Source organism: Myotis daubentonii, chromosome 1, assembly GCF_963259705.1.
Source record: "Myotis daubentonii chromosome 1, mMyoDau2.1, whole genome shotgun sequence".
Classification (NCBI taxonomy): domain Eukaryota; kingdom Metazoa; phylum Chordata; class Mammalia; order Chiroptera; family Vespertilionidae; genus Myotis; species Myotis daubentonii.
In genome coordinates, this window is record NC_081840.1 from 104184540 (window position 1) to 104210461 (window position 25922).

Below are 25922 nucleotides of genomic sequence, written 5' to 3' on the forward strand. Positions count from 1 at the left end.
TTAACCTTGCAACTTAAAGAATTAGTAAGAAAGCAACAAGAAAAGCCCAGAGTAACCAGAAGGAAGGAAATAATAAATGTTAGAGGAGAAATAAATGACATAGAGATAAAAAAAAACAAAAAAAAATACAAAAGATCAGCGAAACCAAGAGCTGGTACTTTGAAAGGATAAAGAAGGTTGATGAACCTCTAGCCAGACTCACCAAGAAGCAAAGAGAGAGGACCCAAATAAACAAAATCAGAAATGAAAGAGGTGAAGTAACAACTGACCCCACAGACATTCAAAGGATTGTAAAAAAATACTACAAACATCTCTATTCCAACAAACTGGACAACCTCAATGAAATGGACATATTCCTAGAAAAATACAACCTTTCAAAACTCAATCTGAAAGAATAAAAAAACCTGAATAGGCTGATAACCACGGATGAAATTGAAACAGTAATCACAAAAGTCCTGGACTGGATGGCTTCACAGGGGCGTTTTACCATACATTCAAAGAAGAACTAAAACCTATCCTTCTCCATCTATTCCAAAATATTCAAGAGGAAGGCACAATTCCAAGCTCTTTCTATGAAGCCAGCATTACCCTAACCCCAAAACTAGATAAAGACATTACAAAGAAAGAGAATTACAGGCCAATATCCCTGATGAACATAGATGCCAAGATCCTCAACAAAATTCTAGCAAACAGGATCCAGAATTGCATTAGAAAGATCATACACCATGACCAAGTGGGATTTATACCAGGGATGCAAGGCTGGTACAATATCCGCAAATCAATAAATGTGATACATCACATAAACAACTGAAAGACAAAAATCACAATCATATCAATTGATTCAGAAAAAGCATTTGACAAAATCCAACACCCTATTCTGATAAAAACTCTCAGCAAAATGGGAATAGAGGGATCATACCTCAACATAATAAAAGCCTTATATGACAAACCTACAGCCAACATCATATTCAATGGGCAAAAACTAAAAATATTTCTCCTAAGAACAGTAACAAGACAGGGATGCCCTCTTTCACCACTCCTGTTTGACATAGTACTAGAAGCCCTAGCCATAGCAATCAGAAAGAAGAAGAAATAAAAGGCATCCAAATTGGAAACGAAGAAGTAAGATTGTCATTATTTGCAGATGGCATGATATTGTACATCGAAAACCATAAAGACTCTATCAAAAAACTACTAGACTTAATAAATGAATTCAGAAATGTAGCAGGAACACCCAGAAATCTATGGCTTTTTTATACAACAATAATGAACTCACAGAAAGAGAAACTAAAAAAACAATCCCATTTACAATTACAACAAAAAATTAAGATACCTAGGAATAAATTTAACCAAGGAGGTAAAGGACCTGTACTCAGAAAATACAGGACACTTTAAAAAGAGATAGAGGAAGACATAAACAAATGGAAGAACATACCGTGTTCATAGATTGGTAGAATCAACATCATTAAAATGTCTATATTACCGCAAGCAATCTATAGATTCCATGCAATCTCCATTAAAATACCAACGGCATATTTCAAAGACCCAGAACAAACTCTCCAAAAATTCATCTGGAGTAAAAAAAGACCCCGAATAGCTGCAGCAATACTGAGAAAGAACAAAGTTGGAGGGATCATAATACCAGATATCAAGCTATATTACAAAGGGACTGTTCTCAAAACTGCCTGGTACTGGCACAAAAACAGACATACAGACCAGTGGAACAGAACAGAGAACCCAGAACCAACCTAAGCCATTATGCTCAATTAATATTTGACAAAGAAGGCAATAGCATACAATGGAGTCAAGACAGTCTCTTTAATAAATGGTGTTGAGAAAATTGGAAAGATACTTGCAAAAAAAAAAAAAAAAAGAAAGAAAAGAAAAGAAACTAGACCACCAACTTACACCATACACAAAAATAAACTCGAAATGGATAAAGAACTTAAATGTAAGAAGGGAAACCATAAAAATCTTGGAAGACTCCACCGGCCGCAAAATAGTAGACATATGTTGTAGCATAATTTTTACTGATACAGCTCCTAGGCCAATGGAAACAAAGGAGAAACTAAACAAATGGGACTACATCAAAATAAAAAGCTCTACACAGCAAAAGAAACCATCAACAAAACAACAAGAAGACCCACTGCATGGGAGAACATATTTGCCAATGTTATCTTCGATAAGGGTTTAATCTACAAAATTTATAGGGAATTCATACAACTTAACAAAAGGAAGATAAACAACCCAATCAAAAAATGGGCAATGGACCTAAATAGATACTTTTTGAAAGAAGACATACAGAAAGTGAAGAGACATATGAAAACATGTTCAAAGTCACTGATCATCCGAGAGATGCAAATCAAAACAATGAGGTACCATCTCACACCTGTCAGAATGGCTATCATCAACAAATCAACAAACGACAAGTGCTGGAGAGGATGCAGAGAAAAAGAAACTCTTGTGCACTGCTGGTGGGAATGCAGACTGGTGCAGCCACTGTGGAAAACAGTATGGAGGTTCCTCAAAAAATTAAAAATGGAACTCCCATTTTACCCAGTGATTCCACTTCTAGGAATATATCCCAAGAAACCAGAAACACCAATCAGAAAGGATATATGCAAACCCCTATGTTCATAGCAACACAATTTACAACAGCTAAGATTTGGAAACAGCCTAAGTGCCCATCAACAGATGAATGGATTAAAAAACTGTGGCACATCTACATAATGGAATACTACACTGCTGTAAAAAAGAAGGAATTCTTATCATTTGCAACAGCATGGATGGAACTGGAGAGTATTATGCTAAGTGAAATAAGCCAGTCAGAGAAAGATCAATATCACACGATCTCACTCGTTTGTGGAATATAATGAACAATATAAACTGATGAAAAAAAATAGAACCAGAGACACAGAAGCATCGAACAGACTGTCCAACCTGAGGGAAGGCTGGGGGATAAGGGGGTAAGAGATCAACCAAAGTACTTACATGCATGCATATGAGCAAAACCAATGGACACAGACAGTAGGGGGTGTGAGGGCTTGTGCTTACAGGTGGGAGTGGCGGAGGAGAGGTCAATGGGGGAAAAAGTGGACTCGTAATACTTTAAACAATAAAGAATTTAAATTAAAAAACAAAACAAAAAACTCTTCCTCCTCACCACAATTTTCCTTATATATGTATGAGAACGAATTCCATCCAAACATTAAATTGTAAGTAGTTTGCAATCCACTTTAATTATCTCTGGTCTTTGCTTTATCTTCAAGATGTGGTGTCTCCAACTTTTCTTACAATGTAAATTAGTAGTTATGAACAATATAAGCTAATCAATAGTTTTTACTATTAAAACTCCTAAGCCCTTTCTCTTCTAAGTAAACTAGTAGAGTTCTTCCCTAACTTTTAAATTGAATGGTTATATTTATACCATAAATGTTTGATAACTCCCTGAGGCATACGATTGTACATATTTATAAATGTTAATTTTTTTCTCAATATATGATGGAAAACATATTGCTCATTCATATTAACCTTTGACTTTTAATTGTCTTGGCTTAAAATATTTTGCGATTTGGAAATATACACTCACAAAAATATCTTGTTAGTTTAGTTCAAGGAAAGCATGAGAATTTCATAGAAACAAAACAAAAATGTTTTTAAAATCATAGATTATTAATATAGTCATTGAAGACATCACATTATACATATACTGTGTTGCAGTGGTTTTCAAACATTTTGGTCTCAATATACCTTTATGATCCTAAAAATTATTAAGAACTCAAAATAAAAATATTATGTATTATCAATATTGACTGTATTAAAACAGAAAACTTAAAAATATTAATTACTTTATAAAAATAAAATTTCATGTTAACAGAAATTATATTTTTACAAAAAATACCTCTTTTTCCAAAAATAATAGTGAGAACAATGGCACTGTTTTATATTTTAGCAAATCTCATTAAAAACTGGCTGAAAAGACAGATTTTTCTATCTGATGTGCATTCATTCTACCACAATGTCACATGACATGTTGCCTCTAGAAAACCCCACTGTATACTTGTGAGAGAATAAGAATAAAAAGATAAACAACTTCTTATTATGAAAGTAGTTTAGACCTCCCTGTCAAGGGTACTGTGAACCCCAGGGTTCCCTGAGGTACACTTTAAAAAACTGCTGCTTTATCGAGCTATTTGCAACTGCTTTTCTTTCTTACATTATAAACTTACATGTCTCCATGCCTTCATCATCATCATCCACTGTGGGTTTATCGTAAGACTTGTCAATGGCAGCTCTGAAGCTCTCATTGCACCCCCTTCCTCTGATTATCCGAGGTCGTGGGCGATGGAAAGGAATATCCCCATTCAAAGTCACCTCAGCCACTGCTGTCTGAAGACTTTCTAATGAGCTTGACTTCTTCAGACCTAGGGAAGGCCCCACATCTCTGCTGGGGGAACCTTGGAGGGTTACAAAAATAAAATGTTAATTAGAATTAGTGGTGGAATTTATATTCCTGAACATTTATAAATTAAGGAAAAAATTAAGTCATTTTTATTTTTCCCAAATAGATATTAAATTTTGTCTATTTTCTTTATTTTCATGAGGTAAAACTTTAAGCTTTAAGTTATTAATTTCCATTTTTAGCCCAAGTGAAATTTTTGTCAAATCATCTGCTCCTAGTTATGTAAATAATCTAAAAGAACCAGAATAACCCAAAGGCTCACTAGTAGAGCACAAATAATGAGAAGGTTAAGGTAAGCAACCAAGAGTACTCTTTTTAACTTCATTGAAATTAGTTTTTGATAGTTCAAAATTTGGAAATATATTTCGAATTTTTAACAGAAGTTACACTTTCATATCAATGAGCTCCATCAAGTACAGTGCATGTTCACAACTTATACTTAAAGAGAGCACAAAAGACTACATGTCACCGATACCATTAGGGCACCCTGACACCAGGCTGAAACCTCGTTCTGGCAGTATTAACATTCCATGGAAAGAATCAATACAAGACTTGAACAGAAACAAATTACATAAGGGCTCACCCTAAGATAGAGGTAACAAAGGAGAGACTGAAGAGCTGACATGAGGAGTTAAGACTTCCAGGCCTGGAAATAATATCTCCTTGAGAAATAAGTGCTAACCAGTTAACAAAAAACTTTTCAGTAAGATAGAGGGAAGAACTCAGAGAATTCACAATTTGCCCCTATTTCTTGAGATCGAGGGCAGAAAGGCCTGAGATAACACCAAGAGTACCATGCTTTAGAAGGCAATCAACACAGATTTCTTTAAGTAGGTAAGCAAGTGTCATCCATCACTGCCTAACCTGAGGTTTAGAAGTAGATAAATTTAGGCTCTAGATTACTAAAGTACCTGCTTTGTACTACCACCTCGGAAATCCAAGTTACAGAATTAGTTCTTCACATACATGATTAAAAAGACTCATGCAAACAAATGGGCAGGTAGGAGAGACTAGTTTGTCTCTACATGGATCATCAGCCCCTAGATTGATTAAAAATTCAGGAGTAGCTTTGGTAAGGTATTACTAAAAGACATATGGTGATGACATAGGTTTTTTATGGCTCAGAGTGTTATGCTGAGTAAAAATTGAATTCAGAGAGTCAAAACAAGAATTATCTTTTTAAGATTCATTTACATTACATATTCACCTAATTTTCACAATGAGATGGCAATTTTAAGTTTAAATATGTTAAAAATGTAACAGGCAGAAAGACAGGCAGATGATTCCAATGAAGAAATATTATCCCATAATTATTGTGCTTGGGAAGAAAAAGATGATTTATTTAACTTTCTCAATTTAGATTTGCATATATAGATTATTTTATGACAAAAATTCACATAAACAATTTCTTTCCAGAATGATCAATAATACTTTTTCTCTTGATAACATTAGTATAACTTTTGACAAGTTTGTGTTCTAAATACCCATAAAAGCTATGTCACAGGATGGAAACAAATTTTGTTCCAAGTAACTGAACAAAAAATTAAGAAATCAAGGAACCAAAATGAATAAAGCAAATATTTGGTGATTTCTTGGTTTCAAACAATGCACAAAATAAACTGATGAACATTTATAGATCCAGCGACATACAAGCATAGAACAGACAAGAACTTCAGAGGGAAGGTGTGGGTGGGGGGAGAGATTAACTGGGGAACTTATATGCATGTATGCATAGCCCATGGACACAGACAATTGTGTAGTGAAGGCCTAGGAGGGGCTGGTGTGGGGTTGAGAGGGTCAATGGGAAAAGAAAACAAAGGGGACATCTGTAATACTTTCAATAATAAAGATAAACTTAAAAAATAAAATAAATAAAAAATAAAAACTTGGAAGAAATATCCTTGGGTGATAGTTAACAAAAAATAAATTTTAAAAATACATAAACGCAGGCAAATTTGGGAAGCAAAACAAAGTATAACTAAACAGGCAATAGATATTTTGTAAGTGTAAATCAGAGGTTATACTGTAGAATAACATTTTAACAAAATGTTGATAATTATCAATGGTGTGTATGGGATATATGACAGATCAATGAACTACTGTCTCTATATTAATATATGGTTAAAAATTTTCACAATAAAATATTATAAAAACAAAGCATCTATAATTTGTGAATCTATAACAGGGATCAGTAGATCTGGGCCAAATCTGGAAAAAAATTTTGAAACAAGCCTTGCCTGTTTGTTTACATATATTTTATAGCTGCTTTACATTACATCAGAATTAAGTAACTGCTATAAAGGCCTATGTAAATATTTACTATCTGGTCTTTTACAGAAAGAGCTTGCTGATTCTTGATCTGTAAAATTGTTATTATTCACCTAAGTATTATATTTGTCAAAGAAACTTTAGCAAAGGTTTAGTTAACTAATGTGTTTAAATTCCTGGATGAGGGTTAGTGAGATCCCTAATATTAAAAATTCCACATTTACTAGTAAGGAAAATTGAAAATTTGTTTGGGCAAAGAATTAGTGGTATTTACAAAACACAAAAAAATCAATTATCTTTTCATTTTTAAATAATATTTAAAGCTCCTTATATAAATCTTTTAGTCCGTTAGGATACTTTATTTTTTCTATTCAAGTATTAAACTGTTAGCAACCCAATTATCTTCTAATTCCTGTCCTCTCTTTTCTTTCAGAAAGTAAATTTACCTCCCAAATATCACAAAACCCGTAATTCCATGAATTAAATGAAAATAACAATCACACTGTTTTCCCTAGGTCTCGTTTTCTGTTCCTACCCCTCTTGCTGAAGAACAAGTAGAGAATGTCTTTTGCAAGGGCAAAGAGAAATGGAATTCAGTTTTCATTATAAAAGGCTTATGGCTAGACAGACAATCTATGCTAAAAATGTCACTATGAATCTACCAAAAAACTCTGGACTAAACTATAAAATCATGATAATGTTAAAAATTCAAGTGAAGTGAAATGAGAAAAATAACTGAAAATTTGTTGTTTATGTAATAATTTATTTTTTGCCCCAGCCCAAGTTTTTCCAATTTAATTTGTAGGATGGACTGCACATCCTATATCCTATCTAATAAAAGAGAAAAATGGTAATTGGCGTACGACGATACCCTTTTCATTGGCTAATCAGGGCTATATGCAAATTAACTGCCAACTAAGATTGGCAGTTAACTGCCAACAAGATGGCGGTTAATTTGCATATGTAGGCACAATGCAGGGAGGCAAAAGGGAAAGCAAGAAGAAGCCCCCTGCCACTGACAGTGATCGGAAACCCAGGGGGGAGCTAAGAGCTGGGGGACAGGGCAAAGGCGGCCCTGGGGCCGCCTTTGCCCTGCCCCCCAGCCATGATCAGAGAATGAGGTGCCTTTTCCGCCCTGGCCAGTGATAGCAGGAAGTAGGGGTGGAGCCAGCGATGGGAGCTGGGCACGGTCAAAGCTGGCAGTCCCGGGAGCTAGGGGTCCCTTGCCTGGGCCTAAAGCGAAGCCCGCGATCGCGGGGCCGCTGCAGCTGCGGGTCCCCGCTGCCCGGGCCGGACGCCTCAGCCAGAGGTGTTAGGCCTGGGCAGGGGCGGAGCCTGCAACCACGGGGAGCTGGGGGTCCCCTGCCCAGGCCTGACACCTCTGCCAGAGGCCTCAGGCCTGGTCAAGGGCCCGATCCGGTGATTGGTGATCGGAGGGTGATGAGGGTCAACTCCTCTGGCCGAGGCATCAGGCCTGGGCGGGGGACTGAGCCGGGGATTGGGGGGATATGATGGTCCCCTTGCCCAGGCCTGAAGCCTGGGTCAGAGGCGTCAGGCTTGGGCAGGGAGTGGAGCAAGCTATCAGAGGAAGATGGGGGTCCCCTGCCCAGGCATGATTCCTGGGCCAGAGGCCTCAGGCCTGGGCGGGGGCCAGAGCCAGTGATCAGGGGGCGATGGGGGTCCCCTGTCCAAGCCTGACACCTCTGGCAGAGGCATCAGGCCTGGGCAAGGGGCCGATCAGGTGATCGGAGGGTGATGGGGGTCTACGACTCTGGCCGAGGCATCAGGCCTGGGCTGGGGGCAGAACCAGTGATGGGGGGAAATGAGGGTCCCCTGCCCAGGCCTGTCAGAGGCGTCAGGCCTGGGCAAGGGGCCGATCCTGTGATTGGAGGGTGATGGGGGTCAACGCCTGAGGGCTCCCAGTATGTGAGAGGGGGCAGGCTGGGCTGAGGGACACTCCCCCCGACACATACACACCGAGTGCATGAATTTCGTGCACCGGGCCCCTAGTAACAATAAAAGGCTAATATGCACATTGGCTGAACGGCAGAATGACCGGTTGCTATGATGCCCACTGGTCACCAGGGGGCAGACACTCAATGCAGGAGCTGCCCCCTAGTCGTCAATGCACTTCCTTATGGGGAGTGCCACTTAGCTAGAAGCTAGCTCATGGCTGGTCAGCGCAATGGTGGTGGCAGGAGCCTCTCCCACCTCCATCCAGCACTAAGAATGTCCAACTAGCGGTTTAGACCCGATCCCTTGGGGTCCTAAGCCTTTAGTCGGACATCTCCTGAGGGCTCCCTGGCAGCTAGAAGGATGTCTGACTGCAAGCTTAGGCCTGATCCCCTGGGGAGTGGGCCTAAGTTGACAGGTGGACATCCCCCAAAGGATCTTGGACTGTGAATGGACGCAGGCCGGGCTGAGGGACTTGCTACCCGCCCCCCTCCGAGTGCACAAATTTTTGTGCACCGGGCCTCTAGTAGTAAATAAAGAGAAAAAAAGCTCTTTATATCTAGGATGTTAAAACACTATAAACACGATTCAATTAAGGTGATAAAATTTCCCTTTTCACCATGAAAGTTATTTAATGTTTCCAGTTAAAATCTGAATATCATTATATTTTAATCACAATGAATTGTTCTATTCTTTTTTAGTAGTAGTGAGTTGTTTAAATTAAGTATTTTCCTTTACTTTACCTAATTGTCATAATGTAAAAATTCATGGTCTTTTTTTGAATTTTTTCATTTTGGTTTTTATGAACATTAATTTGGACAGAAGTTACTTCCTAAAAGTACTGTAAAATAATATCTCCAAAAACTAATAATTATTTTAGATATGGAAATTATCAAAAATGATTTTCTTTCACCTTAGTTCAAAATTTAAATGAATTTTGTTTAATAAAAGAAAAAAACTACTTACTAACAGCTGAGGCTATAGTCAATTGCTTTGCACTACAGTGAATCCATGATTTATTGGATATAATTTTTACAATCTATCTTTTACTCTACAGATTGTGAAAACTCCAATTCACAATCATCTTTACATATATATGTGGGATACACATTTTCAAACCAATTACTAGTATAGGTTAAAAAGGTGAATTGAACCTAATTAGTAGTAAGTGGTATAACTGCTACATCATACTAGACCTAGAATAATTAAAACACTATTCTCAATTGTACAAAGCACTTTAATTGTAAATAAAAACTTTCCTTTTATTATTTTCATAAAATAACATAAAAAGTAAAATATACTATAATGCAAAATCCCAGTTCAATATAACCAACTGTTTCTATGGAATAATTTAGAAAGCATTTTGAAGTTATCCTAAATAGTTAACAAAACAAAACAACAACAAAAACTTTTATTATTTTATTTATTTATTTACTAGAGGCCCAGTGCACGAAATTCATGCACTTGGGGGGGGGGTTGTTTCTCAGCCTAGCCTGTACCCTCTCCAATCTGGGACCCCTTGGGGGATGTTATTACGTCTTTATTATATAGAATTAATCCTCACCTGAGGATATTTTTCCATTGATTTTTAGAGAGAGTGGAAGAGAGGGAAAGACACAGAAACATTGATTGGTTGCTTCCTGTATGCACCATAACCAGGGCCTGGGCCAGGGAGGAGCCTACAACCATGTGACCAGAATCACACCTGGGACCCTTTGGTCTGCAGGCCAAAGCTCTATCCACTGAGCCAAACAGGCTAGAGCACAAAAACTTTTAAACAGGTTCACAAAGTTAAGATAAGGAGCAATATATATTATACAGTCTAATTTCAATGTCAGGTAACTATGAACTAATTCTTGCATTAGAAAAAAAAAAGGTTTTCTGAGTGAATAATGATAGCAATTATTAGACATTGTCCTTCGATGACAAATATTTATACTTCTGCTATTATTACCCTTCAAATAAAAGTCACCACTTTGAAAGTATTTCTTTGGATGTTAATCTAGGCAAAAGAAATAACTTAAAAACAAGAATCTACCCAAGAGATCATGTCTTCAGGATTTTGATTTTTCTTAAATTGTTACAAAACATTCTTACACAAATATAATTTAAAAAATCTAGATTGTTTAAGCATTTTTGAAGCACTAAATTACATTTCCATTTAGATGTACTACACTGATAAATTTCTCCTAACAGAAACTTTTTCTTCTTGTATAATTTGATTTCCTACAATGAAAACATCCATGCAAGACTGAAATATTTATGTGTACATACAATATGATTGGCAGCTCTATAATTATGATAAGCTCCTTGGACCACAGTTTCTATGGCAACAGTTTAATGGTCCATTCTTACCTGCTTTCTGGTCATCCACTGTACTGAGTTTAGTCTCGTCAGCTACTGTTAAAAGGTAAATGTATAATGGTTAGCCCAGTTAGTCCCACACCCCAACATGCTTCAACCATTCCCAGATCTTTTCAGTTATGTGATAATTCTTAGGTAATATTTCATGCAAATAATATGAAAACTCAAGCAAATATATATAATCAAAAGGGTGGGGGGAAGCAGTGTCTCCATGCAATATGCCAGTCATTTCATTTCACAGACATGTAATGTTATTTATGTTAGCATATCATAATTAGCCAAAGCAATGTATTGCCAAATTTTTCTTTTATGCATGTAAAATTTAATTAATTTAAATTAATGCTTTTAGTCTTGAAGTATAAAAAGCCACCAAGAAATAGCATAAATAAGTTACAGTTGATGAACAAAGGGTTTAAAAATCATTCAATCAGTTTACAGGCATGATTATTTTATTTATTTGTTTGTTTGTTTGTTTTGGTAGATTAGAATTTAAAAATGACACTACCTGATTGGTGTTTGATTGAATAACTATGGTTATTTTCCCGCTCTCATTTGCTCCAAATACTTTCTACAATAGTCTCTCAAATTATTATTCACTTAAATGCCTTTCTTATCAACACATGAGAGTTTCTATTAAATAAACCTTAAAGAATAGCATTAAAAGGAAAATATGAAGTACCCAAATTCTAGACATGGATTGAGATAATGATCTTTCTCCAAAACTTTTTTCTTTTAGTTCAGAATGCCAAAACCAAACAAATATTATTTCAATGAAATTGGTTTTAAACAGCCAGTGTTAAAACATTTCATTGCTTCAAATAAAGATACATGAATATATCTTTTCATGTATGATATGCACATGTGTTTGTTTCTTTTCTCATCAGAAAACATAAATATTAACATATTGCACATTATATAAACATGCCATTTATTAGAAATATTTTTATCTCAAACTCAGAGAAAAATTAATTTTTGCCAAATTATCACATTTCACATTTATTTTCTCTATTGCTCCAAGTAAACAACATGTATTTGGGACCATCAATTTTAATATGAAAGCATCTATTTAGATAAAGATTCATGGAGACTGTACTCACTACCTAAATCCATGCTTTTTGATTTTCGTGTTTTAACGATATCCAATTGACTGGCATCTGAAAATTGCTTTGTGCGTTTTTCTGACATACTCTGGCGTCCAAATCCTTCTCGTTGAAAAGCAAGAACTGGATCAACATCTGGACTCAAAGAGCTGGTGTGAAAAGAAAGAAAAACATAAACATATTTACTAAAAATAGAAGACATTCAATTTAGGAAAGTTCATATATACCTGTGTGTATGAGTGTGTACATATGTATATTCCTCAAAAATATTTAAACTAAATTACACAAATATAATACATTTTTTAAAAAAAACTGTGGCTGTATAGTAATAGGAAAATACAACATTAATTTACATTTAGTAATTCTTTCTCCATGTGAGTTCTCTCCTCTTCTACTTCCCTCTGACATTTTCCTCACTCTACTTGACAACACATTATTATTTTTAAGTGATTATCAAAAATAAGCCTTATATCTTTTAGACATTAAAATGATTGAAAATTTCAGGAAACTTTTAATATATTAATACAAATATTGGCAGCAAACAAGTAACTATATAAATTGAAAATGAATAGACGTTTTAAAAAAGATATATGTATTCTGGTCTTCTTATATATCCTTTATCTGGGGTTACAGAAAAGAAAAATAAAGCACCTTATGGCATGTAGTTTCATAAGGATGCAGTTTCTCTGCAATACTTAATCAAACTGAGAAGGTCAACTCAACAATCTTTATTAGAACCTATTCTGATTAAGGCATCCTGCTGGGTACAAAAATTAGAAGATCTTTGATCCCACCTCGCCGGCGTGGCTCAGTGGTTGAGCGTTGACCTATGAACCAGGAGGTCATGGTTCGATTCGCAGTCAGGGCACATGCCTGGCTTGCAGGCTCGATCCCCAGTGTGGGGCATGCAGGAGGCAGCTGATCAGTGATTCTCTCTCATCATTGATATTTCAATCTCCCTCTCTCTCCCTTCCTCTCTGAAATCAATAAAAATATATTTTTTAAGAAAGAAAAATACCTCTGATCTCTGAGTTCCTAAGAAAAATGCCAAACCAGAAGTATATAGCAGAAGCTGTGACTGCATAGATGAGAGAATGAGGAAGCCAGGAAAAGCATGACTTAGACTAGATATTTGATATGGTCATACCAACATAGTGACTGAAGCAGAGATGATGAAGTATATGGCAAACCATTGGAACAGGATACAGTTTGATGTGTTTTCCCAATGGAAGTGGCAGGTATAATAGGAAATCACCCCTATTTGTAAAAACTTGTAAAGACTTTAAAAAGCATCTCAGGTTTTCTGAGCACAGTGCATACAATGAAAATCATTTTCCTCTGGGTACACCGAGAAAATAAATAGCTATCCTATGTCAGTGCTGTGCCACCTTACCTATCTGACCAGGTAGCAGAATGTGCCTCCCCAGTTAACTAATCTACTGGAATGTGAGGGGGTCACTTCCACTATGTCAGCTGGGTTTATAACAACCTTCCTTATGCTCCTGACAGAAGCAAGCTTCACGAGCCTTTTTTGAGAATTATCCTCCATATTGGGAAAAGGATAGTGATCCAGTTTGGATATGTATCAGAAATTAAGTTACAACTTACTGAGCATAAAATAACTGGCTCTTACAGAGTAGCTAAAACAAAACTGATGAAAAGGAAGACATCAAGGAAAATGCTCTGATATCACGCTAAGTGAACTGAAATGTATTGCCCACATGTGAGAATACTAGTTGCTTCATCCATCTCACAAGGCCCATGAAAGAATTCAATGACATAGGTGAAAGCCCTTTGTAAATTGCAAAACCCTATACAAAATAACTTATTATTACCCAACAAAGACTTTCTCAAATTATAAAGATAATACAAAATATGATAATGGAAATAGGATCCTTAAAAACCACACAAAGGAATATTCTTTCTCAATCTTTTCCACCAAATACAAAGCAGGCCCCCAGAATGAGGCAAGGTAAGTGCCTAGGGCTCTGGATTTAAGGCAGCACTCTGAATTTCAGGGCCATGCAAGTTCAGGGTTGGAACCTGCGAGTGAGTGCCTCCTTACATTCTGAACCCTGGGCAACGACCTTGCCTCACCCTAGTCCTGGCCCAGGTACTGAAAAAGGACATACCCAGAGACTGGGAGGTGAGCCCAAGGCAATAACAATGTATTTTTGTTTTTGTTTTGTAAAACACCATCATATATATGCCCTAATGAAGTTATTTTGTTTACATTCTACACTAACTCTTTCCATTTTTAACATATATTTTCCTAAAAAACTTTGAATAAATACCTTTATCTTAAAGCCTTCTGTGCCCATTCACATCCAAGGATGCTTACAGGCAGCTGATATTTGAACAACACTGGGGTTACTGGAGCCAACCCACCTCCCCCCGCCACCTAGCAGTCAAACATCCATATATAATTTTTGAATCCCCCAAAACTTAAGTTGTCCCTCAGTATTCATAAAGATTGGTTCCAGGACCCTCCACAAGTACCAAAAATCCATGGATATTCAACTTCTCAATATAAAATGGTGTACAGCAATCATATTGTCAGCCCTCCGTATCTGCAGACTCCCGAACACAGATGGAAAACAGTACAGTATTTATTGAAACAAACAAACTATGTTAAGTGGACCCATGATGTTCAAGGGTCAACTGTACTGTGTATATAGGTATGTACAGCAATAGTGAGCATTAGATATATAATTGTATATTATTTATGCATATTTCATAAATATATATGCTTGTATGTTATGCTTACATAGTAGTATTCAGATACTACTATGCCTACAATTTCCAGAGCACATACATCCCAACTTAATTACACAGTCCTAGAAGTGAAAAATTAAAACCCATATGATAATTAAAATCCAATCAGTAATGAAAAACTCTAAACAGTACATTTTCAATAAAATTACTTTTTATATGTTAAAAGTTGATCTCTTCAACCATTCTGCATGTTTGTTTGTTTTAGTATCATGTGGAATATTTTAAAACCTGAACTCCAATAAGGTATCAAATTGGTTAACGAAATGAATTTGAAATACAATTTTAATAAAATTACTAGTAAAAAATTTTTCAAAGAAATACAAATTGCTAATGTTATTTGAAAACTACATATTATCATATTTCATAAACTAATTTTATATCCTCTAAAGTTATGTTGTCATTAAAATTAGAATGTACTTTTTTCCCCATAAACCATTGTTAATGTTCCCTAAATCAACTAATGGATTGAAAAAAGTATATTCTATTAGTGAACAAATTAAAATTTTAGCCATTTGACATATTTATCCTTCCAGTACAGTGAACTGTAAACACACACAATTTAAAATGTCAAATGAGTTGGTGAATTAATGAGTCTTAATATAACTAAATATTCTTAAACCATGACATATTAATTCTTCCCTATCAACAGACCCATTAAACTACTTTCAGACACAATAAACAGTACAGTAGAATACTTAAGTTAGATTTCAGGACTAACAGCTGACTCTTTAAAGAATGTAACCATATCCTGACCCCCAATGTTATTAAAATTCCAGTTATTAATCCTGTCTTATTTCCTTTTTGTTTTCATAACATTTTCATTAAGGATTAGGGAGATATTGTCTGGCTGAAAAGCTTACATTTTCTGCTGTGATTCAGAACAGCTGCCATTCTTGTTTAGACATCCCTTTATTCGTATTGTTTTCCTTGCCCCACTTCCCCCACAGAAAAATCATACAAGTCCTTGCCATTTCAGGAATCCCTTTGGGGAAGATAATGCCACAATTAATCCCTGCTAGTTATTTATTTACTTTCACCAACACAAAGCCCCCCATGGATCTATTCCTCTGCCACCTTCACAATTTCTCAACATGGAGATTCAAAGGCTTTTGTCCCTAAGATGAATGCTTTTCCCTGTTGTTGCTCTCACTTCAGAAAGATAAAATCTGCAGCAGCAAATGTAAAGTCATCTGTGGAGTTCAAATGGGAGTTTACTTTACACTGGAACTTCCCCTCCAAGTTGAACCAAAAAACACATTCAGGTAAGTTATTATCATGGGGGCTCAATTGGAGGTCTATTTTTATTGATTTTGTTTTTTCTTTAAAGAGAGGAAGGGAGAGGGATAGGAGAGATAGAAACATCAATGATGAGAATCATTGATCAGCTGTCTCCTGCATGCCCCCTACTGGGAATCCAGACTGCAACCTGGGCATGTACCCTGATGGAGGAATTGAACCAGCGACCTCTTGGTCGATGCTCAACTGCTGAGCCACACTGGCTGGGGTGGAGGTCTATTTTTAAATCCTGTGTTTCAATAAGAGAATTGAGAGAGAGAGAGAGAGAGAGAGAGAGAGAGAGAGAGAGAGAGAGAGAGAGAGAGAGAAGAAGAGGGAAGGGGAGGGGAGGGGAGGAGAAGGGAGGGGAGGGGAGGAAAAAAGATAGATATGGACTTTTCAAGGGTACAAATAAAAGGTAAGATTGTTCTCAAAGAACACTGACCCATGGAGAACTAACTCATGACCCGGCTGTGTTTTCATGAGCTCATGAGAGGAATGGGGGAAGAGGACTGTGGGGGTTGTTCATTTTGTTAAGGTCATCACTAAAATGTTAACACAAATAAATGCCAGTCACCAGGACTCCTCCTATCTAATATTTAATGTTGATGCAAGTCTGAGGAAGAGGAGGAAACAGAAATGGTTAAGTGGTGAAGGAACGATACTATAATATTAAAATATAATTTTGCTGATGTATTCCATAAAGATCCCAGAGAAAGGGCAATGAGAAAATTCTGGTATAATGCTTCACACAGTTTGTGTTAATTATCACTACAATCTTACAAGGTCATCGAGAAGCAGCACTTTCCTATTGTTTATTGATTTATATAATTGCCAGGCATGCAAATTAAAACCCAAATCCACATTCATGGGCCACACATTCACTCAATAATATCAAAAGCTTACTTCAATTTTGAAAGATATAGGAGAAAAAAATAGCATCAGACTGCCCCAAAGTCACAATGCTACAAGCAAGAACTGGGGGACTGGATGAAAGAAGGTGAAGGGATTAGCCAAAAAATATATTTATACATAGACACAGGCAACAGTGGGAACAGCCAGAGGGAAGTGGGGGTGGAGGTGGGCAAAAGGTGATGGGTGCATGATGCAGTGAGCAGATCATGTTTTATTGAGTTGTACACTTGAAACCTGTATGGTTTTGTAAACCAATGTCACACCAATAAATTCAATTAGAAAGAAAAATAAAAGCCCATGAAAAATGAATAGTATAGCTACAGCACTCTTAAAATAAATCTTCCCATTCTCAGAACATATCAACTATTAATTTGGCCAAAGTCATCTAATTATGACAAATTTTGAGTTACCTTAGAGATTTGCTTAAAATTTATTTACTTAATAGAAAAACAATTCATCAAATTGACACTGATAAAATATAATAAATAGTAAATTAACAAATGAATAGGGTTTTCTGGTTAGTGGTAGTTTTGTTACTGTTTTGGCTAAATTATTATACAGCCCTGCAAAGGCTGAAACAATTGGGCAAGTTTATAGGCTTTGAGAAAATTTTTTATTAAAAGAGTGATAATTAATAAGAGTATTCAAACCATGAAAACAGAACACTCCTATAAAAAAAAAGATTAACTGTGCTCAGTGATAGGGCTTTTAAAAACACAGATAAACTGTGACTGTAATTCACTAATGTCTTCTATTCCATGGAGTGTGAACTTACCAGTCTGCTGAATCACTGATTGCAGCCTTAGCCCAGGGGCCAGGGTCTGTTGTCATGAAGCCCACATCATCATGAGAGCTGGAAGATGACTGGTCGGACAGATGTGGAGGAAGCACTGGTACCCTGTCATCTTCTATAATGACAGTATCATCTTGGGGCATATTCACTGTGGGGGACAGCTGGTATTTACCTGTCCAGTAAAAAAAAGAAAAAAGAAAGAAATTCTAGACTCATGTTAAGTGTTAATGTGCATTAATACTTTGCTACATCAGAAAAAAAAAAAAAAAACAACCCTAAATTTCCAAACATCTGTTCAACCTGATAGAACAAAATTTAATTAAGGCAATTTATTTTTCATAGATGAATGTCAAATGGAGACCTCAAGTTTATTCCTTCCTCTACCATCAGAGCTATGTAGCTCTGGTCAGAGTACTCAATTTCTCTGGTTTTAAGTTTCATAAAGCCAGAGATGATCTCCAGAATGTCTTCTAATGTGAAAATGCTACATAGTTTCTACATTATGAAAGTCCTTTGAAATTTTTTACCAGGAAACTTAGAGGGAAGCCCTGCAGACTTACATCAACCATTCACCCATTCATTCATGTAGTAGGTATGTAAGAAAGGCTTAATTTCTGCCCCTAAATTGTTCAAACCCTAGAGAAAGAGATAGACATTTAAAAGTTGAAAACTGATTGGTGCTATGAGTGACGTGCCAGAAGTCCTGTGCCATTCTCTAGTGCTGTTACTGCCTGGGTAACTAGAGACAGAGGATGCTCAGAATCTTAACAAAAGTTAACATCAGAGTTAGGTTTTGAATGATTAATAAGGTCTTTTTCATCGGCAGGATCATCATTCAATGCATGAAGCAGAAATGCCCATGGTACATTCAAGTGATGCTTCAAAGATGAGCACATGCAGAATCAAGGCTTTGGGGGAAGATGGCACAATTGATCTTGAAAAGTAAAGGTTTATCTGAGCCCTAGCCGGTTTGGCCCAGATAGAGCACAGACCTGAGGACCAAAGGATCCCGGGTTTGATTCTGGACAAGGGCAAATACCTTGGTTGCAGGCTCCTCCCCAGCATGGGCCATGGTCGGGGCTCATGCAGGAGGCAACCATTCGATGTGTTTCTCTCACATAGATCTTTCTCTCTGTCTTTCCCTCACCCTTCCACTCTCCCTAAAAATCAATGGGAAAATATCCTCAGGTAAGAATTAAAAAAAAAAAAAAAAAAGAATCTGACTGCCCAGGGATTTTCAGCCCAAGACAGGGGAGACTATAGTTTTGATTTATTCAATTAGGATATAGTGTTCTTGGTAAGGAAAGACCCAAAACTGTCTACACTGATCAGTCTTTTTCAGGAAAATCTGTTCAGGTTCACACATCAGCATGACAGGTATTTACATTTCTTAGGATAAAATTATGATTCCAGGCTCTAAATCCTTAAAGAAAAAGCTAGGGTCCAAATGATGCCATTTTCCTCCCCAAAATGCCTACTTTTCTTCTGGCTAACTACCAAAACCTTGTGCCATAATTATGAGAAAGAACTGTGAACCAAGCTTTGATACACATGAATACTTTGTGGGAGGCCATGCACACAGAAATCTGTAGCATGGATGATATGGACCCACTGGCCTGGCTTTTCCAACAAAGCAAGGAAAATAGACAACTTCCCTATCACCTTACAAGAGAATGAGAAAACTCTCATTTTAACTCCAATGTCCAAATCTGTTAAATCAGCTATACTAGTTCTTATTACCATTAAAATTGATTAGCCACCATTTTACAGAGAGTACACTTTTCCTGAACTATAAAGCATTGCTTAAAATAGCACAAGAGCAATGTGTAGAAATTCTATTAACATTTTAACATTGATCTTACGATTTAAATTTTAAAGTAAATGATAATTTTTGTTTTAATCGTATTATGGAAATTTTGGGATGACAAATATATGATCTTTAAGGATTTCTAAAATATAAATGATACTGGACATTTCAACAAAGGTGCAAAAATTAAATCACATATACATCTTTTCAGAATAACCCACAAAAGCAACCTTGCTAGAAATTTCAGATGCATTCATTATTTAGCATAAACTACCCTATTATAGAAATACTACATGTTCACTAAAAGTTCTACTCGGCATTTTATTAAGAAAAACACTCTACTTTGATTTGAAATGCATTCATTTTGACAAACTATAAAAACTAGCAACCTCTTATGAATACTCATAATAAAAATGTAAATCATATTTAGTACTTAATTGTTTGCCTTCCCTGAATTCAAGTCACTCATTTATTCCCACTAGAGTTTGAGGATATTAGCAGAAAGACAGAAATCTGTTCAATAAAATATCATTCATAAATAAGGTCAGACAGTCTAGCACTATTCCCCAAAGAAATATTTCCTCCTCAAGACATACTCCCCCCCCCCCAAAGTGTACAGAATGGCAAAACCAGAATTTTCCCTGACAGCTTGCTATTGACAAGGCATGTGTCAAAGCATTAAATGCCAAAACCCCACACAGGCAAAATACATTGGAAGGAAATATTATGGTGTAATTACAGTACACTCATTTTTAATACAACTAAAACTCCTGGGTTTACACAATATATTCTGAGAGACAGCCTAATAAGCAATATGGAACACTGAATGGTTCTTCAGATGACAATCCTTTTTCATAAGACATTTTTAGTAGCAATATTGTACCTTAGTGATCCAAAAAATACACATAAATGAATGGCAAGAAATTTCCCTAATAGTGAGATAAGAATTTGGCTATTTTGTTTCACCCATGATTCTGGAGGCTAATATCTTTAAAAAACTGAGACTTCATATTTCCATCAATATTTTACTTTTTAACATGCTTGCTAGGAATATAGTTTTAGACTCTGACTCCAGAAATATATTGGGGGTAATGGATGACTAAATTATCTAACTCCACATTGTACCAAACTCCACCTAGTCAATATCTCTTAATTACGCTTGCTGTACTTGGCACATCATAAATGTGAAACCTTTGAAGGATGACTAGAGAAGCCTTTGATCTATTTTTTGATGGATAAATATTCCCTTGTCCTCAACTAGTTAACTAACAACTACAAACTAAAATGTCAACCAGTCAATATCCTGAAGAGGAGGGAAACAATGAGATGCAGGATGATTGTTTACTAAACATTTATTCATTGGCACATGTACATAGAAGGCAATGCCATATATGATATTAAAAACAGATGAAATGAGGAAATTTTTTCCAGTGATTGACTCACAATAAAATATTAATGTTCCATTTTTCTATATTGAATTTCTAACAAGATGAAATAATATTAACATAATTATTTTTTTAAACTCACCAGAAATGTGTGAAAATAAGATTAAATTCTAAAATGGATACAACAGATTTCGGTTTTACTTTAGATAGAAAAATTCTTCAGATTAAGACATTGTAAAAATTTAAGGTTCAATGCTCCCAAATATCAGCTTGTAACTTTATGAAATGAATATATTGGTTAAATTAGCTATGCCTAGTACTGTTATTATTAATTAGTTAGGCTGGTCTAACAATTTGTAAAATATTTTTAAGGCTTTTAAAATAAAGATATCCTATGCAGGCTCACTGCAGATTTCTTTGTGATGAAAGTTCAGGATGACTCTTTTAAAATGCACAATAGTGGAAAGTCAGCCAATACGAAGGACGTTTGGAGACATCTTGCCTTTGGTGACAAATATGGCTGACCCCATCAAAAGCTAAGGAGATGGAACAGGTTTGAGTAATGTGGGACTCATGACTCACAAAAATATACATCGTCATTTTGGTTCAGAAGCACAGAAACTTTGCAGCTTGTCACTTAATTTCTTTGGTCTATAATTCCTTGAACAGAACATAAGGATGTTGAACTACATGATTTCTAACATTGTTTTAAAAGATTAACTTCTTTGATTTTTAAATCACAGTGGTTGCCAAAATGGAATAGATTTTAGAGACTGTCTAATGCTTTTTGCTTAAAGATGTGAGTACTTATAAATTGATGGGAATAAAGAATGAATGTCACAAATTGTGTGATCTCAGTATTCCCCAGAAAATAAATAAAAACAAAATAAAAATCACAATGGTATCTTGGGATTTCATTCCTTTATTTGTTAATTGGGAAAGTGTGGCTGATGACATCTGACATCCTTCCATTTCTAATAATTCTACCTTTTTAAATCTATTTTTTAGTAGCTTCTTTCCTAGGATATGTTCCCATAGATATGAGTCAGAAAGTCTCAAAGCTCATTCTGGTCTAGAGTCAGGCCTATGTGAGAAATATTTTATGTGAAAATTAACCCTGTTTGCATAAAATAAATCATTTCTTAATGTAGTCAGCTGGAATTTCAATACCAAGTTCTAACTGAATCATAATTGATCATGAAGTAAACACCATCACCTCCACTGGTGTCTAACAGGAGTTAATCTAAAAGCATAGGAGACAAGCATTTACTAAGCAAGATCTGAGGAATTTCTATGTACCTAGATACTATGCAAATCAATAAATTCTACTGGAGATGAATAGAAATTGGTGGAGATGAATAGAAATTCAGTGCTCTAATATTTTATATTTGGTATCCTGTTTTGATGTTTTGTTGTAAGGTAACATCTTTTGCAATATTTCTAACTTTAAAGGGAACTGACTTAAAGTGTATTTGTGTTTTAGGGCCAATGATATTGAAATAGGGGCTGACAAAGACTGAGGAATTCTCAGATTTTCAAAACTAAAAATGAATCACATTAAGTACATGTATTTCTCAGGGTAAAAACTATATGGGATCCCTAGATTCCAGTACAACATGTAAAAATATGGTCTTAAGAAAATATCTAATCATTCAACATCAATTGGCCTATCATCCAACGTGAAGAATCTGTCACCCCCCAGCCTAAAGGGCATGCACAGTATGTCACAAAGCACAGAGCTGGGAGGGAAGTTACTACCTTGGAGGAAGCATATAGAGTTTTAAAAGTCCATTACATCTCTAGCAGAGGGAAGGAAAAACAACGCCAATGACAAAGCAAAAGTAAGCAAACTAATGAATCCATAGCTAACAAAATCAGGGCAACAGACTATAATGAAACTGAAGGAATCCTCAACCCAAATATACAGCATTTCAAAAGGTTACTAGGTGAATTTTGTTTGGTTTTTGGTTTGTATTCTAGTTTAGTTTTTCGCCTTCCTCTGAAGCATCAGGGATTGGAGGCAGGACGCCGGTTACAGGAACTGGTGGACCAATGGTCTGATTCAGTATGGCAAGTCCTATGTTCCTATAATAGAGGGGAAATTACAGCATATCACTTTGTATGCACACAGATCCAGGCACACATGCACTCTCTCTCTCAAGGGGTCTGAACTTTTATCAATAAAAAGTATTCAGCAAAGATAAAGTTTTATACCAAATCCAAGAAAGTATGGAAAACCCAACAGCAGTGATAAATTAATGTGATAATTACATGAGATACCTGTCACCTAAAAGGTGCACAATATCTTTACCATCTTCCTCTGCTTTCACTTATGCCAACCATGGAAAAGGAAGAATGGTGACAAAATAAAAATACAGTTGGCATGTCTAAATTCTATTTGTAACAAAATTAATGAGAATTTAGCAATTTTTCTAAACTAGAAAGCTAGAGGAATTAGAGAAAGAACAACAGAAAATTCTAGCAGTCATGTTATGTATTTTTCCTATCATGCAGCAGAAAGTTCTTTGAAGACACAGATTGTTTATATTCATCTTTGTATCTATAACGAAAGTGTATATACAATGTCTTGCCAATAAACATCCACTGATGAATGAAGTAAATCCTTCTTCTAATGAAGCTTCACGATGGAAAATTTAAATGTACTAAATCTATACTTATTGTACTCAAAATAGAGTAAAATTTAGGGTTTTACTTTATATTAGCAAAATATACCAGCAATAAAAGTGTTTTATGTCAGTTGCTATTTTAATCAAAACAGCTTGCTGTATTTTAAATTTGAAAACTCCCAAGGTAATACCAAGATGAGCAACTCAGTACATCCAACCAGTCCTGTGGCAAAATAAGTCTTTATTAACTGGGTCTGTTAGTAGAAGCTATACTGCTACAGAGCAAGTGCACAAAACCTCATACCCACTGTGGGCCTTGCATACAGCTCGGTGTTAAATCTAAACAATGGATGCAAAAACCTTGTTTCAGAATATTAAAATGAAGGCTTTGAAAAAGTAGAGATGCAAGAAAAAAAATGGTACTCTCCGATTAAGTGTAAACCAAATAAATATGAATATCTTATATACACATACGTATTTTTCCTCTTACCCTGAACAGCGCTACTGCGAAGCCTCCTTGCCATAAATCACTAAATTTTGACCTTTTTAAAAACATGGCTTCATTTATTATCTCAAACAAGCTAAAAACACCTTGATCACTGGGAAACATTTCCATGGGATCCCTTTATTCTTCTTCCCACATCACAGGATCTAAAAGTCACGTTAAAAAAGCAATGTATTGATTTACTCTCTTCACATGAACACTTCCTGAGTGATTATAATGAACCTGCCCTTTTCCTCTTGAAAACATGGCCCTCTTTTACATTAATATTACATTAATAACCTCTGTGTGAACCAGTTAAAGCATAAAAATAAGATGTGATAAACAGCTTTACCTGACTCACCCATTATCCTACTGAGTGCAGCATTTCTTGTGGGGGATTCATCAAGCCTCTCAATCCCACTGTAGAGGGAATGGGAAATTCTTCGTTCTCTATCATCCAACACAGTTTCAATGGGCAGCTCAGGTGCTGAGGGGCTCCCAGGTGACCTCAGCTGTAGAGAAAAGGGACAGGGGAGAGTCAGGACTAGAGGCCTGTTAGTAGCATGGGGATATTATAACAACTTGCCCAAGGCTTGCATCCAATGGGGTACCAAAAAACTATAACTTTTCACCATATACCATAATAATTTGTGATGGCAGCTCTGCCTAATGACCAACTTTCTGGGCCACTTTACACTGTGCCTCCCATTAAGTTCTGTCAGATTTCAACCACTAGAGGAAAAATATGTATATTAAAAGCTTTTTAAAAAGAACTTATCTTGTTGCTTAAGTTTTTCAGTTTGACTGTTAGTATCTATTTGAAGTCAATTTGTAAAGATTTAATTCAAAGTTTTTCATAAGATGTTGCTTTGCACAAGGCATGCAATATCAGAATGGAAGCTGGAAATTAAACTATACTTTTACACTTACAGTCTGTGTGTATGCTGGTAGAATTACTACTCATGCTATAAGACTTAAAGACCACTTGTCAGCTCATGTGTCTTGAACAATACACTGAGCCTAAATTTCTTCTGCTAGACATTAGGAATAATCATCCTATTCTCTGATTGTAATCTTAAGCATGAGACAGTGAATAACTGAGAAAAGCACTTTAATAGTATACAAATAATATTCTAACGAAATAGGCAAAGATGTGTATTTCACAAACATATACAATGTCCTAAATAAGCAAAACATGAGTCAATTTCTATCACTATGAATAAAATTACATGTGGCATTCTTTAAAACAGCAGTGCCTTGTAAGTCATATTCCCCATAAAGATAATATGAATAAAAAACCTATGTTAGTAAGGCCTTGAAACAAATCTGCTTCAAGGAGGAACAAAGCACACTTAACTACACTCCTCCCAATGTGGGCTCTGAGGTTCACCCAGGGACCAATATCTTAGGATGTTTGGGTGCTGGCTGCAGCCAGAGGCAGAGAGTGCTTGGGAGGCAGGGCAGCCCAGCACAACACAGCAAAGCTGGAAGGAGACTGCATTTTCCAAACAGATGAAATCCCACTGTGGCAGTTCTGTTGCCTGAACAAATTATGATTTCTATAAGAAGATATCATCTGTTTAATGTAAATGAGATATTTAATGAAGTTCCGAATTGTAGACTTATCTCTCCCAGTCGGATAAGCAGTGGGGAGATTTAATGCATTGAAGGGTCAATACAATTACAATTGAGGCACGTCAAACTGCAGGAGAAA

General features: G+C 36.0%; 1 protein-coding gene across 28 annotated transcripts in view; it reads right to left on the bottom strand.

The window, feature by feature from the left end:
- Positions 1 to 25922, bottom strand: part of PARD3 (par-3 family cell polarity regulator) — a 780879-nt gene that overhangs the window by 284221 nt on the left and 470736 nt on the right. For 10 of the 28 annotated variants that reach the window (XM_059655793.1, XM_059655813.1, XM_059655745.1 and 7 more), the window contains 5 exons: positions 24561 to 24720; positions 17888 to 18077; positions 12145 to 12296; positions 11039 to 11083; positions 4230 to 4457 (listed from right to left, as the gene is read on the bottom strand). In XM_059655793.1, the coding sequence (XP_059511776.1) occupies positions 4230 to 4457; positions 11039 to 11083; positions 12145 to 12296; positions 17888 to 18077; positions 24561 to 24720 (775 nt within the window). The remainder of the gene's footprint in view (positions 1 to 4229; positions 4458 to 11038; positions 11084 to 12144; positions 12297 to 17887; positions 18078 to 24560; positions 24721 to 25922) is intronic. The other 18 variants (XM_059655831.1, XM_059655722.1, XM_059655774.1 and 15 more) reach the window with 8 other exon arrangements.